This window comes from Elgaria multicarinata, chromosome 1 (genome assembly GCF_023053635.1).
Source record: "Elgaria multicarinata webbii isolate HBS135686 ecotype San Diego chromosome 1, rElgMul1.1.pri, whole genome shotgun sequence".
Taxonomy (NCBI): domain Eukaryota; kingdom Metazoa; phylum Chordata; class Lepidosauria; order Squamata; family Anguidae; genus Elgaria; species Elgaria multicarinata.
Genome location: NC_086171.1, coordinates 213,379,582 through 213,392,671, shown reverse-complemented (window position 1 = coordinate 213,392,671; position 13,090 = coordinate 213,379,582). Strand labels below are relative to the sequence as shown.

Below are 13,090 nucleotides of genomic sequence, written 5' to 3'. Positions count from 1 at the left end.
GACTCTCGGAGTTCACGGCGTGCCGTAGTTAAGAGTATCTTTTCATTAAAAACAAAACAAAAATAGAGAGCGTTAACTGTGTTTAGGCAACAGCGACTCCCGTCCGGGTTTTGAGATGAGGCACCGCGTTCCTTCTTTCTGCCCCCTCCCCCTTTCCATTCTGAAAATGGTACGGCCCACTCCCTCCATCCCCCCTCCCTTTCGTCCGGCTTTCAGAAGCGTCGATTGGCTGTGCACTTTTTAAAGGGGCAGGCGAGGCGCGCTTTTTCTACCCTCCGACCTCGCATTCCCTTCACCCACCGGCCGTCTTGTGTTGTTTCCCGTCCTTCCGCAGTTCCCTCGGCGGCCCGGACGAAAGCGGGACCGAGAAGGCGGCGAGCGCGAGGATCCGTCGAGCCCCGGACCGGCGGGGCGGGCGGGATGAAGAGGGGGGCTCCCCGGCCGCGGCCACGACGACGGCGGCGACAACGGCGGCTAGGCCCCGCCGCGGCGCTGCCATGGAAACGGGCGGCGACGGCGGCCGCCGAGGGACACACGCGGTGCCGGAGCGGCGCTTGAAGCGCGAGCGGGTCCCGCCGCTTCTGAGGGGCGCCGCCGCCGCCGCCGCCGCCGCCATGGAGGTCGCAGGCGGCGGGCCGAGCCAGGCGGCGGCCTCTTCCCCGCCGCGCTACCGCCTGGTGGCGGAGATCGGCCGCGGCGCCTACGGCGTGGTCTACGAGGCCGTGTCCGGCCGCAGCGGCGCCCGCCTGGCCGTCAAGCGCATCCGCTGCGACGCGCCCGAGAACGTGGAGCTGGCGCTGGCCGAGTTCTGGGCCCTGACCAGCCTGCGCCGCCGCCACCCCAACGTGGTGCGCTTCGAGGAGTGCGTCCTGCAGCGCGACGGCCTCGGGCAGCGCATGAGCCACGGCAACAAGCAGAGCGCGCTCTACCTGCGCCTGGTCGAGACCTCCCTCAAAGGTAAGGGCAGGGGCCGGGGCCCTCCGCCGCCGCCGCCGCCGCCTCCGTGGGAGAAGTGGGGCGGGACCCCCATGCACACACACACACACACACTCCTCCGTGGGAGAAGTGGGGCAGGACCCCCATGCACACACTCCTCCTCCGTGGGAGAAGTGGGGCGGGACCCCCACGCACACGGACACACACTCCTCCTCCGTGGGAGAAGTGGGGTGGGACCCCCACGCGCACAGACACACACACACTCCTCCTCCGTGGGAGAAGTGGGGCGGGACCCCCACGCGCACAGACACACACACACTCCTCCTCCGTGGGAGAAGTGGGGCAGGATCCCCATGCACACACTCCTCCTCCGTGGGAGAAGTGGGGCAGGACCCCCACGCACACGGACACACACTCCTCCTCCGTGGGAGAAGTGGGGCGGGACCCCCACGCGCACAGACACACACACACTCCTCCGTGGGAGAAGTGGGGCAGGACCCCCATGCACACACTCCTCCTCCGTGGGAGAAGTGGGGCGGGACCCCCACGCACACGGACACACACTCCTCCTCCGTGGGAGAAGTGGGGCAGGACCCCCATGCACACACTCCTCCTCCGTGGGAGAAGTGGGGCAGGACCCCCACGCACACGGACACACACTCCTCCTCCGTGGGAGAAGTGGGGCGGGACCCCCACGCGCACAGACACACACACACTCCTCCGTGGGAGAAGTGGGGCGGGACCCCCACGCACACGGACACACACTCCTCCTCCGTGGGAGAAGTGGGGCGGGACCCCCACGCGCAGACACACACACACACACACTCCTCCGTGGGAGAAGTGGGGCGGGACCCCCACACGCACAGACACACACACACTCCTCCGTGGGAGAAGTGGGGTGGGACCCCCACGCGCACAGACACACACACACTCCTCCGTGGGAGAAGTGGGGCGGGACCCCCACGCACACGGACACACACTCCTCCTCCGTGGGAGAAGTGGGGCGGGACCCCCACGCGCACAGACACACACACACTCCTCCTCCGTGGGAGAAGTGGGGCAGGACCCCCACGCACACACACACTCTGCATAGGGGGTCCACGCAGCCCTTCTTACATCGCCAGAGCAAATGCTGGTGAAGGAGGCACCTTGTAGGACCCTCGGCAGGCGCAACACATCACACACCCACACCCACACACCAAACATACTGGACAAGGAGTGCGGTCGTCGGGATAAGGGGGAGGGCTATGCACAGGCGGGGGGGGGGCTCACAGTTCTCTCCCACCAACCCACCCCTTTGTTTCCTTAAAACTGGATGCAGAAGCAAAGGGGGTGGAGGAAGGGGGGACCCTGTGGGGGTGGTTGGGGTATGTGTCTAGAAGGCGAAGGGTCTCCGTGGTGTTTCATAGGAGAGGTTAGTGTTCACTTCTGTGTACTCCAGCACAAAAGATTTCATCTGTCAGGGATGCTTTAGGGTGGATTCCTGCATTGAGCAGGGGGTTGGACTCAATGGCCTTGTAGGCCCCTTCCAACTCTGCTGTTCTATGATTCTATGATATACAATAACGGAACCAGTGACCTAGGGAGGTGGTGGGCTCTCCCACACTAGAGGCATTCAAGAGGCAGCTAGACAACCATCTGTCAGAGATACTTTAAGGTCGATTCCTGCATTGGGCAGCGGGTTGGACTCGATGGCCTTGTAGGCCCCTTCCAACTCTGCTATTCTATGATTCTGCCTTTATTAGCCTGCTTTGCGCATAACACTAAGCCAGGATTATTATTATAGCACCATCAGTGTACATGGTGCTGTACAAAGTAAAACAATAAAATAGCAAAACCCTGCTGCATAGGCTTACATTCTAATAGAATCATAATAAAACAATAAGAAGGGGAAGAGAACACACCAAACAGGCACAGGGTAGAGTAAAACTAACAGTATAAAAGTAAGATCAAAATCAAGTTTTGAAAGCTTTAGAAAAAAGAAAAGTTTTTAGCTGAGCTTTAAAAACTGTGATTGAACTTGTAGTTCGCAAATGTTCTGGAAGAGCGTTCCAGGCGTAAGGGGCAGCGGAAGAGAATGGACGAAGCCGAGCAAGGGAAGTAGAGACCCTTGGGAGGGTGAGAAACATGGCGTCAGAGGAGCAAAGAGCCCGAGCGGGGCAATAGTGTGAGAGGAGAGAGGAGAGATAGGAAGGAGCTAGACTGTGAAAAGCTTTGTAGGTCAACAGGAGAAGTTCTGAGGTGAATTGGAAGCCAATGAAGATGTGGCATGCTGGATCCTGGCTTGTTTTAGCCAAACCCCATCCCTGCAAACAAGTGATGGTTTGTTAACCAGCTACAAACCGCAAATGGGTTGTGCAGGAGCGAGCGTGCCCGCTGTTTTTTGCCCCTCACTGCTTCCAATTTCCACTTTCAAAAACAATCCAGGAATGCACCCATTCCGGGATCATTGCTGTGATGTGCAAACCAGGCACGCTGGGTTGTTTTGGGAAATAGGTGCAGGGGAGAGAGAGCCAGCTGGCTCGCTTAATCATGTGCGCTCTCAAGCAACCCATGGATTAGGGGTTGTTTAATTGTGCAAACTCTTCTGTCAAGGTAAACCCTTCATTCCCAGAAGGGAGGAAGGGAAAGTCCAGCTTGCCCTCCTTGGGACTCCCTTTTATTTTTTTAATAATACCTGACCAAATTAGAATTTCAGTAAACTGCCTCCAGTATATACTGAGGCAAAGCTATGTAAGAGTGAGGGACATAAAAGGGGGCTGTACCGGGCTCCTTGGAGAGAAAAACAGCTGCCTCCTAAGTTTGGTCTGCTAAACTTCCCTTTACTAAACTTGAGAAGGGAATTGAGGTGCGTATGAATGAGAGAGGAATCTTTTTGTAGTATGCCTTAACTTAAAGGGAACGTTTTAGGGAAACAGCACCTTCAGTTTATTAGTCCTGTACACGGCCACTTCTGTACATGACTGAAGTGTGTGTGTTTGTGCACGTGTGCGCAGAAAAGTTTTGTGCCAGCCTTCAAGATGTAGGATCCTGTGGAGAACAGAGCAGGAATAAATGGGGGAGGAAGTGTCAGATGGCCGTGACTGTCCATAGAAGCAGGGCTATGCATGGGAGCCTCTGAGCTGCTCTACATACTTGTTAAGAGGGAAGGGGGGTTCTGAGCATTTACGCGCACATGCTCCAAGATACGGGGCCCCTGAACACATGGAGGTATGGCTCAACGCTGGATGAGGGAAGGCAAGCACATCCTTCTCCATAGATGGGTCCATGTGACACAGAAAACATCTTAATACTTATTCAGATCTTATGCTAGCTTTGCAAACGGTTCCACAAATCTTCTTATTATTTATTTATTTATTTTATTTATTTATTTTATTACATTTATATACCGCCCCCCAGCCGAAGCTCTCTGGGCAGTTTACAACAATTAAAAATAGTAAACATTAAAAGTACACAAAATTTTAAAAAAACATAAAAAACAGTATAAAAACAACAACAGTATCCATTTAAAACAACAATTCTGGGGTCCATTAAAAACAAACTTAACGTTATTAAAAGCTGCTTAAAATGCCTGGGAGAAGAGAAAGGTCTTGACCTGGCGCCGAAAAGATAACAATGTTGGCGCCAGGCGAGCCTTATCGGGAAGATCATTCCACAGTCGGGGGGCAACCACTGAGAAGGCCCTCTCCCTTGTTGCCATCCTCCGAGCTTCCCTCGGAGTAGGCACTCGGAGGAGGACCTTAGATGTTGAGCGCAGTGTACGGGTAGGTTCATGTCGGGAGAGGCATTCCATCAGGTATTGCGGTCCCAAGCCATGTAGGGCTTTATAGGTTAAAACCAGCGCCTTCTTAGTCTGCCTGCCCATGTTACTTTCCAATGGTCTCAAAGGAAAGGATGCTTGAAATTGCCCTCTTCTTCCACATTATGGAGGCCTTGCTGGAAGCTAAGCTGGTTCCATTAGATGCTCTAACAGGTAACGGTCCTTATGGATAGGAACACAGGACACCGCTTTATACTGAGTCAAACCCATATAGCTGAGTTTTGTGTGCACCAGCCTTCCTCAATGTGGACCCCCTTCAGATGTTTTGCACTACAGCTCCCTGGTCGACAGCTGCTGGGCCGCCGTGTGAACAGGGTGCTGAACTAGATGGACCCTCGGTCTGATCCAGCATCAGGGCTCTTCTGATGTTCCCCCACTACACTGTCTGTCCTTGTCCCTAATGGGCCAGACATCCACACCAGTTAACTTCATGTCCCATCACGAATTCCTGTTCTCAGGCACTTTGGTATCACAGGGACAGCAATTACGCCTACGACTCTGGTGGTGGGGATGGTCTTAGGGTTGGGAGGACAAATGCCAAGGAATGAGGGAGAGCAAACAGCAACTGGGTCTTCTGTGGGGTAATTCTTCAGCAAATGTTGCTGCCGGTGTTTTTATTTCTCTGCATTTAATGTGCGCCCTCTTTCAGAAAGGCTGTTCCTTAGACCCCAGCAACCCTACAGTGCGTGGCGTTGAGAGGCAGAGCCACGTGCTGCAGCAACGTGCAGAATTCTAGCCCTAGCCTGGGCTTGTGCTGGACTGCATGCTCTTCCTCAGGCCATCGTGTCGCTGTACAGAGCTGGCTTATTATAGATAAGCCAAACCCTTCCACGTGTCGGCCAGCATGCTGCAGAGGCTGTTCAGCTTGCGTGCCATGCAGGAGCTCATGGAATGCCCAGATGGGCGCTGCAGAAATGTGCGGCGCTCATCTGCCATGCATCAGCGGCCTCTGAGCTTCTGGTTTTAGTGCCTCAGCCTCACAGCCAGTCGCTCAATATTAGCTCTTGAGCAGGTCGCTCAGGTGTGGGAAAAGTGAGGCGGTCCCAATGGATAATGAATGCTAACAAACCTAATTCTCCAGTTTATGTAGTGAGCATGGGAAAGGGGTACTTACATTAGACATTAAGCTAGTTCCAGAAGTGCATTAGAGGGGGGGGGGAGTTCTAAGGTGCTAATATGCAGTAAGCATTGTGGAAGCATTGTGGAAGCAGCCCACAGTACGAAAGAGAGGTTTACTGTGCAACCCTGCACATCTTTACTTGGGAGGAATGTCTGTTGGGGTCAGGTGGGCTTAACTCTGAGGTAATAAGGGGTACAGTCTTTGCATGATGTCATGTTTATGTTCTACGGATACTGTGGTCCAGCTGCAGGCTGTGATTTCGGCTTACCCTAGTTATGCTTGAGGTAGAACAACTGAAACATTAAATTGTTTGGTCTAGAATCATAGAATAGCAGAGTTGGAAGGGGCCTAGAAGGCCATCGAGTCCAACCCCCTGCTCAATGCAGGAATCCACCCTAAAGCATAGTCTAAGGTATGTTGAGAAGTTTTGAACGATACGGCTGCTTTTTAGGCTGACATTTTTATCTCTTGTCAGTCAGCTACCTGTAATTAAAACTAAATCAGGACATCTTAAATTTAATCACAAGCTTTACCCGGGGAAAGGGTACGTTTTTAAGTTTGTTGGAAAGAATCTAATGAACTATGTAGCAAGTCTCAGACATTCCTCTACCTCTATTTAAGCTATCTGTATTCTAGTTCTAGCTCTTTTCACACAGTAGACTTCCTCATACTTTATGGCAGAAACATGAGTAAATCTTGCCCCAAACTCTTATTGCTTCCATTTTTGAAGTTGCATAAGGAGTGCCATGCTGGATCAGACGAAGGGTCCATCTAGTCCAGCACTCTGTTCACACAGTGACCAAATAGCTGTTGACAAGGGACCCACAAGCAAGACATGAGTGCAACAACACTCCCCCACCCATGTTCCCCAGCAACTGGTGTATATAGGCTTTCTGCCTCTGATACTGGAGGTAGCACATAACCATCAGAACTAGTAGCCATTGATTGTCTTCTCCAGGAATTTATCCAACCCCCTTTTAAAGCCATCCACATTGGTGGCCATCACCCCATCTTGTGGTAGTGAATTCCATCGTTTAAATCTTCGCTGTGTGAAGAAGTAGGAAGGTGCCTTGATCGAAAATTAGTCAGTTCAACCGTTCCTGAAACTCCGCATTAATCCATTAAAGCAGAAGCTGTTTTGTGATTTCATAGCAGCAAACAGAAAAAGTAGAGGGGTCTCGTGTGCCTTGGCTGGAATAGTTTTTTAAGGCGGTAGTGCTTACCTGTAGTGTATGCACTCTCTCTACTTGTGTCTCTAGGAAGTGTTTTGCAAGGTTTTTTATTTATTTATTTTTGCAAATAAATAAGCCTGCAAACCTGTTTGACCAAAGATAATGTTGAGACAAAAGAACTATTATTATTATTATTTGTTTATATAGCACCATCAATGTACATGGTGCTGTACAGAGTAAAACAGTAAATAGCAAGAAACACCTCCCACATCAGCTTTATATCTCTTAAAAATTATTATCTCCAGCCCATGTCCCATATCCCAAACTGTCTGCTACAATGAGTAGCCTATTACAAGTGCCCTGTTGGGTAACAATAGGTGGCTTACTTAATCTCCTCTGGAAGTAGGCTCATCTAAACCAGTTTTATTTATCCTACTGGGAACATCTCCATGGTGTTCCCATAATAATCTTCAAACAGAGCGGCCCTAGCAGGCCAGGGATCAGTCCCTTACCAAAGCTTTATTCATTGTTGGGTCACTGTATCAAGCAGAGGTTTATGAAAAGTGACAGAAAGAACAGTTGACTATGCTATTAAAAAACAACCTCCTTTTTAGGGTGGTTGATGAGATTTTACCAAACCAAACTGAGAGCCTCTATGGCCTGTAGCTTCGTTAACTGAGCCCATCAGACCTTTTTTTCCTTTTTTTAGTGTAGCAACAGTCTCTTCCGTTTCCATTTTGCCACTGCCTTTCCTCTCTTCCTCTTGTTCACCTCCAGAAATTAAGAATGCAATCCAGCAGCGTATTACATGAGAAAGTATGCTTCACCCCACTCCACCCTTCTTTCCTGTGTGCAGTCATTGGTCCTGAAAGTTTGCAGCACACACACCCCTTAATGATGAAGGGATGGGTTTTTCCTCCTTTTGAATGGTTTTTCTCACTCTACGTTGACAGGGAAGGATAGCCAAATTATGATAGGGTGTTCAATTACCATAGTAATAGTCATGGTGACAGACTTGTTTATGCAAATAACCAGCATTCCACTAGTCTTTATTACAAGAGGTGATTATCAAAGGCCTGATAGCCCTTTGTGCCTAGCTGCATTCTGTCATACTTGGCCTCATCTCTTTGGAAGTCCTGTTTTGCTATCTTGTGCAGTTCCCAGGTCTCCACCCTAAAACCCTTAACTTCTTAAAAGGTAGGGTGGCAGTGTGTTTGAGATACATGAGAATCCAAAATAGAATTCAGTAACAAGAGCAGAGATAAGCTTCCTTTTATTATTGCAATTCATTTATATTTTATTTATTTATTGCATTTTTATACCGCCCAATAGCCAAAGCTCTCTGGGCGGTTTACAAAACTTAAAGCCATTCAAAACATAAAACCAACAGTATAAAAGCATAATATAAAATACAATGGCCTGGTTCAGACAACACGCTAAACCATGCTGCTTAAGTGGCTAAGGGAATGCACTAACCTTAATGCATTCCCCTAAACCATTTTGTAGTTACTTATTTATTTATTATTTATTTATTACATTTTTATACCGCCCAATAGCCAAAGCTCTCTGGGCAGTTCACAAGTTAAGCAGCATGGTTTAGCATGTGGTCTGAACCAGGCCACTATAAAACCACAAAAATATAGGGCTGTATACAGAAGATACTTTTATGACAGGAGAAGACTTTTCACAGCCCTGCTGTTTGACATTCTGTTATTTGCGGCTTTATTCATTTCGCAACTGAACGGCCTGCTTTTCAACCATTGTTCTCCAAGCAGGTTACAGTTAAAAGAAAAATACAGTACCAATAAAATTACAACAATTTTGGGGGCCACCACCAAAAAGACAATTGTTCTGTGATAGCCTCCACTATGTCAGTTGGTGGGAGTCTGAGATGGTCAGCGATTGAGGTTCCTGAGGAACAGCAATGTCAATGGGGCATGTACTCTACGATTAATGGGGCATGTACTCTACAGTTGTGTTTTGACCCCCCCTCTTTGCTATTGATAGGGATGTGTGCGCCATTGTAAACATACTAATTGCAGCATAAGACACAATTGTGCTGGGTCTTCTGAGTAAGCAGTGCAGTATGGTGGAAATTCCATTATTGGATTTGGAAACTGGATTACTTGACAGTTTTGTAGAGTAGAAAATACCTCCTCGCACTTTTCCCCCTGAATGTCTTAATACCATGTGTATGTGGTCAATCATTGCTTCCTGAAGAGAGCAAGTATGCCGATGTATTGCAGCAATGACATGTTGGAAGATGGGGGGTTAAGACAAGTGCCAGACCGTTTAAATCTCACCAAGTGCACTTTAAAGCAGCAACCTGTCATTCTCCCTTCCCCCAACAAAATTAACTTGACTCAGTCCAAGAAGGAAGGTTCCTTACACAAGTACTGTGCATGCCTGACTTTGCCCCCAGTGATGCTATAATTTCAGTTATTGCCTATTGAGTCATTGGCAGAATTGGTGCTGGCCACAGCACATAAAACCAGGCAAAGCCTGTAGACATGAATTGGATGGAAACAAATACCCAAGGGTCGCTACATATATGGCTGTCGGATGAAAGTAGATATCCCCAGCTCTGCCCTCTTTCCCCAGTAATCTCTGCATGACACCCTGGCATGGGGGCACAGAGTTCCACTGCTGCTTTTGCCTTCCATATTCTCTCCTCGTTACTCATAGAAGGATGGCTTTTCCACATCTTTCAAATTGTGTTTTATGTGTACTTTGCTTTGTTTTTCTAGGGCTTTCATGAAATGGAAGTCCTTAATGAAAGGTTAAAGAGCTGTCTCGCAGAAAGTCACCCTGTTGGTTTATCTCAGCCAGTCCTGTTTAGCCTAATTGGTGAAGCCTTCCAAGGCTTCAGGGAGATGCTCTTTCCCAGCCCTGCGACCCAAAATTTTAAAATTGGCTTTCCCAGGCCCTTCAGCCGGCCTGCAAGCAGTGGCATTTCTTGTTCTAAATAAGCATGTTGGTCTTTCAGCTGAAGAACAGCCATGTTTAAAAGAGTGGATGCTTCTTTTATGGCTGGAGAACCATTAAAAATGTCTAGGGCAATGGTGGGCTAGGAAGCCTAGCCTTCCACATATTTTGGACTACAACTCCCATAATCCTTGACCGTTGGCCATGCTGACTGGGGCTTATGGGTGTTATTCACCAAAATATGGGGGGGGGGGCAACAAGTTCCCTACACCTGGTCTAGATGACAGCATCAACGCTTTTTGAGGAGGCCCATTGATCAGTCACCTGGGATACTTCTGTCCTCCCTAACATCATAGGATGTGATTGCAGGTGCATATAGTGTAAGTGAAAAATAAATCAGTTATAATTAAAGAATTCTGAGCAAGGGATCTGATTTGAGTACCAGAACTGAATGAAGTTTACAATCCTTCTACACAAAAATAATTCAGTTATAATTAAAGAATTCTGAGCAAGGGATCTGATTTGAGTACCAGAACTGAATGAAGTTTACAATCCTTCTACACAAAAATAATTCAGTTATAATTAAAGAATTCTGAGCAAGGGATCTGATTTGAGTACCAGAACTGAATGAAGTTTACAATCCTTCTACACACAAAAAAAAAAATCAAATCCTGGCAGGGGGAGGGGGGCATTTTGTTGCTGCTGTTAAAGAATTGGAGTCAGAAATCCAAATTCTCCAAAGATCTACCAGTACATTCAAATCTGCCTTGTACTCACCCCTGAAGTAAACTATGGTTACACTTGATCAGTAGACAGTGGGCCTGTTCCGACAACACGCTAAGCCATGGTTAGGCCGCTAACCCTTTTTCAGCAAATAGTTAGTGACCATGTTTAAACTGTGGTTATGTAGCAGCCATGGTTAGGAATGGTTCACACAACATGCTAACATTAAGCCATAATGTTTAGCTCAGAATGCTTAGTGTGTTGTCTGAACAGGGTCAGTATCTCTGTACCATTGTTGCCCAGTGACTGATAATAAGAGGCATATGCTGTCTCAGACCCAGGAAGCTGCAAGGTGAATAGCAATCAATGCTTTTTAAATTTTAATCAGATTTTTTAAACATTTAAAATCTTTTTTTATTTCTAAAGGACATTAATACAATACTAAATTTCTCTCTAACTTAAAAATAGCTAAATTACAATTGAATCTCATAAACATGATAAACCTGCACTTACTGTCCAGCCTAACAGGTTTTGCTTCTTGAAAGTTCTGTGCTTTCAGTTTCTCTGATTAAAGTCACCTTAGGATTTATTAAAAGTAACCACTGTACCATTAGGTGGTTACTGTTCAGGGTGGAAAGGGTTCTGCCCTTCTTATTGTTAATTTGCTGTTTTTCCAGATCTGGCCTTCTATATAATATGTCTGAATGCCTTTCATTTTCTGTAGTAGAATAGAACAGCTGATGAGCAATAACTGGCCACCACGTCAAATTCCAGGCTGTCAATTTAGTAACACTACTCTTTCCACATAATCATCCCCAGGGAGTTCTTTTTACACAAATCTCACCACCACCATTTATAGGATGTTCGTGTGGGCAAAGAGGCCTTGGATTCGAAGCTGGTGCCTGAAAGATCACTGCCGGTCAAAGTTAGCGTAACGAGGCTGTTCTTGTGGGATCTGAAAATCTTGCACGGAACTGAAAATCTGTATTATCCTTCAATAGCTCCCATGATTGGAGAGAGTTCTTGAAGGCATCTGAGCCGTGTCCTTGAAAGGTTTCAGTGCTCGAAAGTGCCAGACCTGTCTGCTCCTGGAATGAATTGTACTTCTAAGCCTCTAATGCCTATCTGCAAGCATACTTTTCTAGCCCCCATGCAGTTTGAGCAAAGTAATCAGTACAGTTTTGTGTAAGAGTGCTTAATTAACCCTGGGGAAGGACACTAGAAAGATGCATTTGTGTTGTATGCTCCTGTGAATTCGAATTAATCTTGGATATCTCCACATTTTACGTATGCAATCATTCTTTTCCTTGTCCTTTTCCCCCCCCCTGGCAAGGTGAGAGGATCTTGGGCTACGCGGAAGAACCTTGTTATCTCTGGTTCGTCATGGAGTACTGTGAAGGAGGAGACCTGAACCAGTACATCCTTTCCCGCAGACCAGACCCAGCCACCAACAAGAGCTTTATGCTCCAACTGACGAGCGCCATCGCCTTCCTTCACAAGAACCACATTGTGCACAGGGACCTGAAGCCAGACAACATCCTGATCACGGAGAAATCGGGCGCCCCCATTCTCAAGGTGGCAGACTTCGGCCTCAGCAAAGTGTGTGCCGGCTTGACTGCGCGAGGCAAGGACGGGGGGAACGACAACAAAAATGTGAACGTGAACAAGTACTGGCTGTCGTCTGCTTGCGGCTCCGACTTCTACATGGCTCCCGAGGTCTGGGAGGGACACTACACTGCCAAGGCCGACATCTTCGCCCTGGGCATCATTATCTGGGCAATGATTGAGAGGATAACGTTCATTGATGCCGAGACCAAGAAGGAACTTCTGGGGACCTACATCAAGCAGGGGACTGAAATTGTACCCGTCGGGGAGGCGCTGCTAGAAAACCCAAAGATGGAGTTGCACATCCCCCAGAAACGCAGGACTTCCATGTCTGAGGGGATCAAGCAGCTCTTGAAAGACATGTTGGCTGCTAACCCGCAGGACCGACCCGATGCCTTTGAGCTTGAATCCAGGATGGACCAGGTTACTTGTGCTGCTTAAACTCAGGTCAAAGTGTTGGTGTGCTTTGAAAACTGGGGTAAGTGTTCCACAGCTCTTCTCCGTAGGCTGCCTTAGCTAGTGGTGTGATGGAGGCCCTTTTCTGTGCATTAAGCCGCAGCAGTCCCCAACCTTTTTGGCACCAGGGACCGGTTTCGTGGAAGACCATTTTTTCACGGACTGGGGGGGGAGTTAAGGGGATGGTTTTGGGAAGCCCCCCACGCCCCCCCCCCCACTCCAGTGTCCTGGCTTCGCTTCAGCTGGGTGGGCGCCTAGCTGAAGCAAAGCCAGGATGCTGGGGCAGGTGGGCAGCTTTGGAACGGCGCACCCGGAAGTCACTCTCCCAGAGCA

The 13,090-nt window shown here is 48.7% G+C and overlaps 1 protein-coding gene across 2 annotated transcripts in view; it reads left to right on the top strand.

Annotated features, from left to right (window-relative positions):
* Positions 1 to 497: 497 nt before the first annotated feature.
* The window catches only part of LOC134413145 (serine/threonine-protein kinase 35-like), a 59,919-nt gene continuing 47,326 nt past the window's right edge, over positions 498 to 13,090 (top strand). For both annotated transcript variants that reach the window (XR_010026456.1, XM_063147275.1), the window contains exons 1-2: positions 498 to 957; positions 12,030 to 12,779. Coding sequence is in view for 1 of the 2 variants with exons in the window: in XM_063147275.1 (XP_063003345.1) it covers positions 498 to 957; positions 12,030 to 12,742 (1,173 nt within the window). In the remaining variant the exon portion in view is untranslated. The remainder of the gene's footprint in view (positions 958 to 12,029; positions 12,780 to 13,090) is intronic.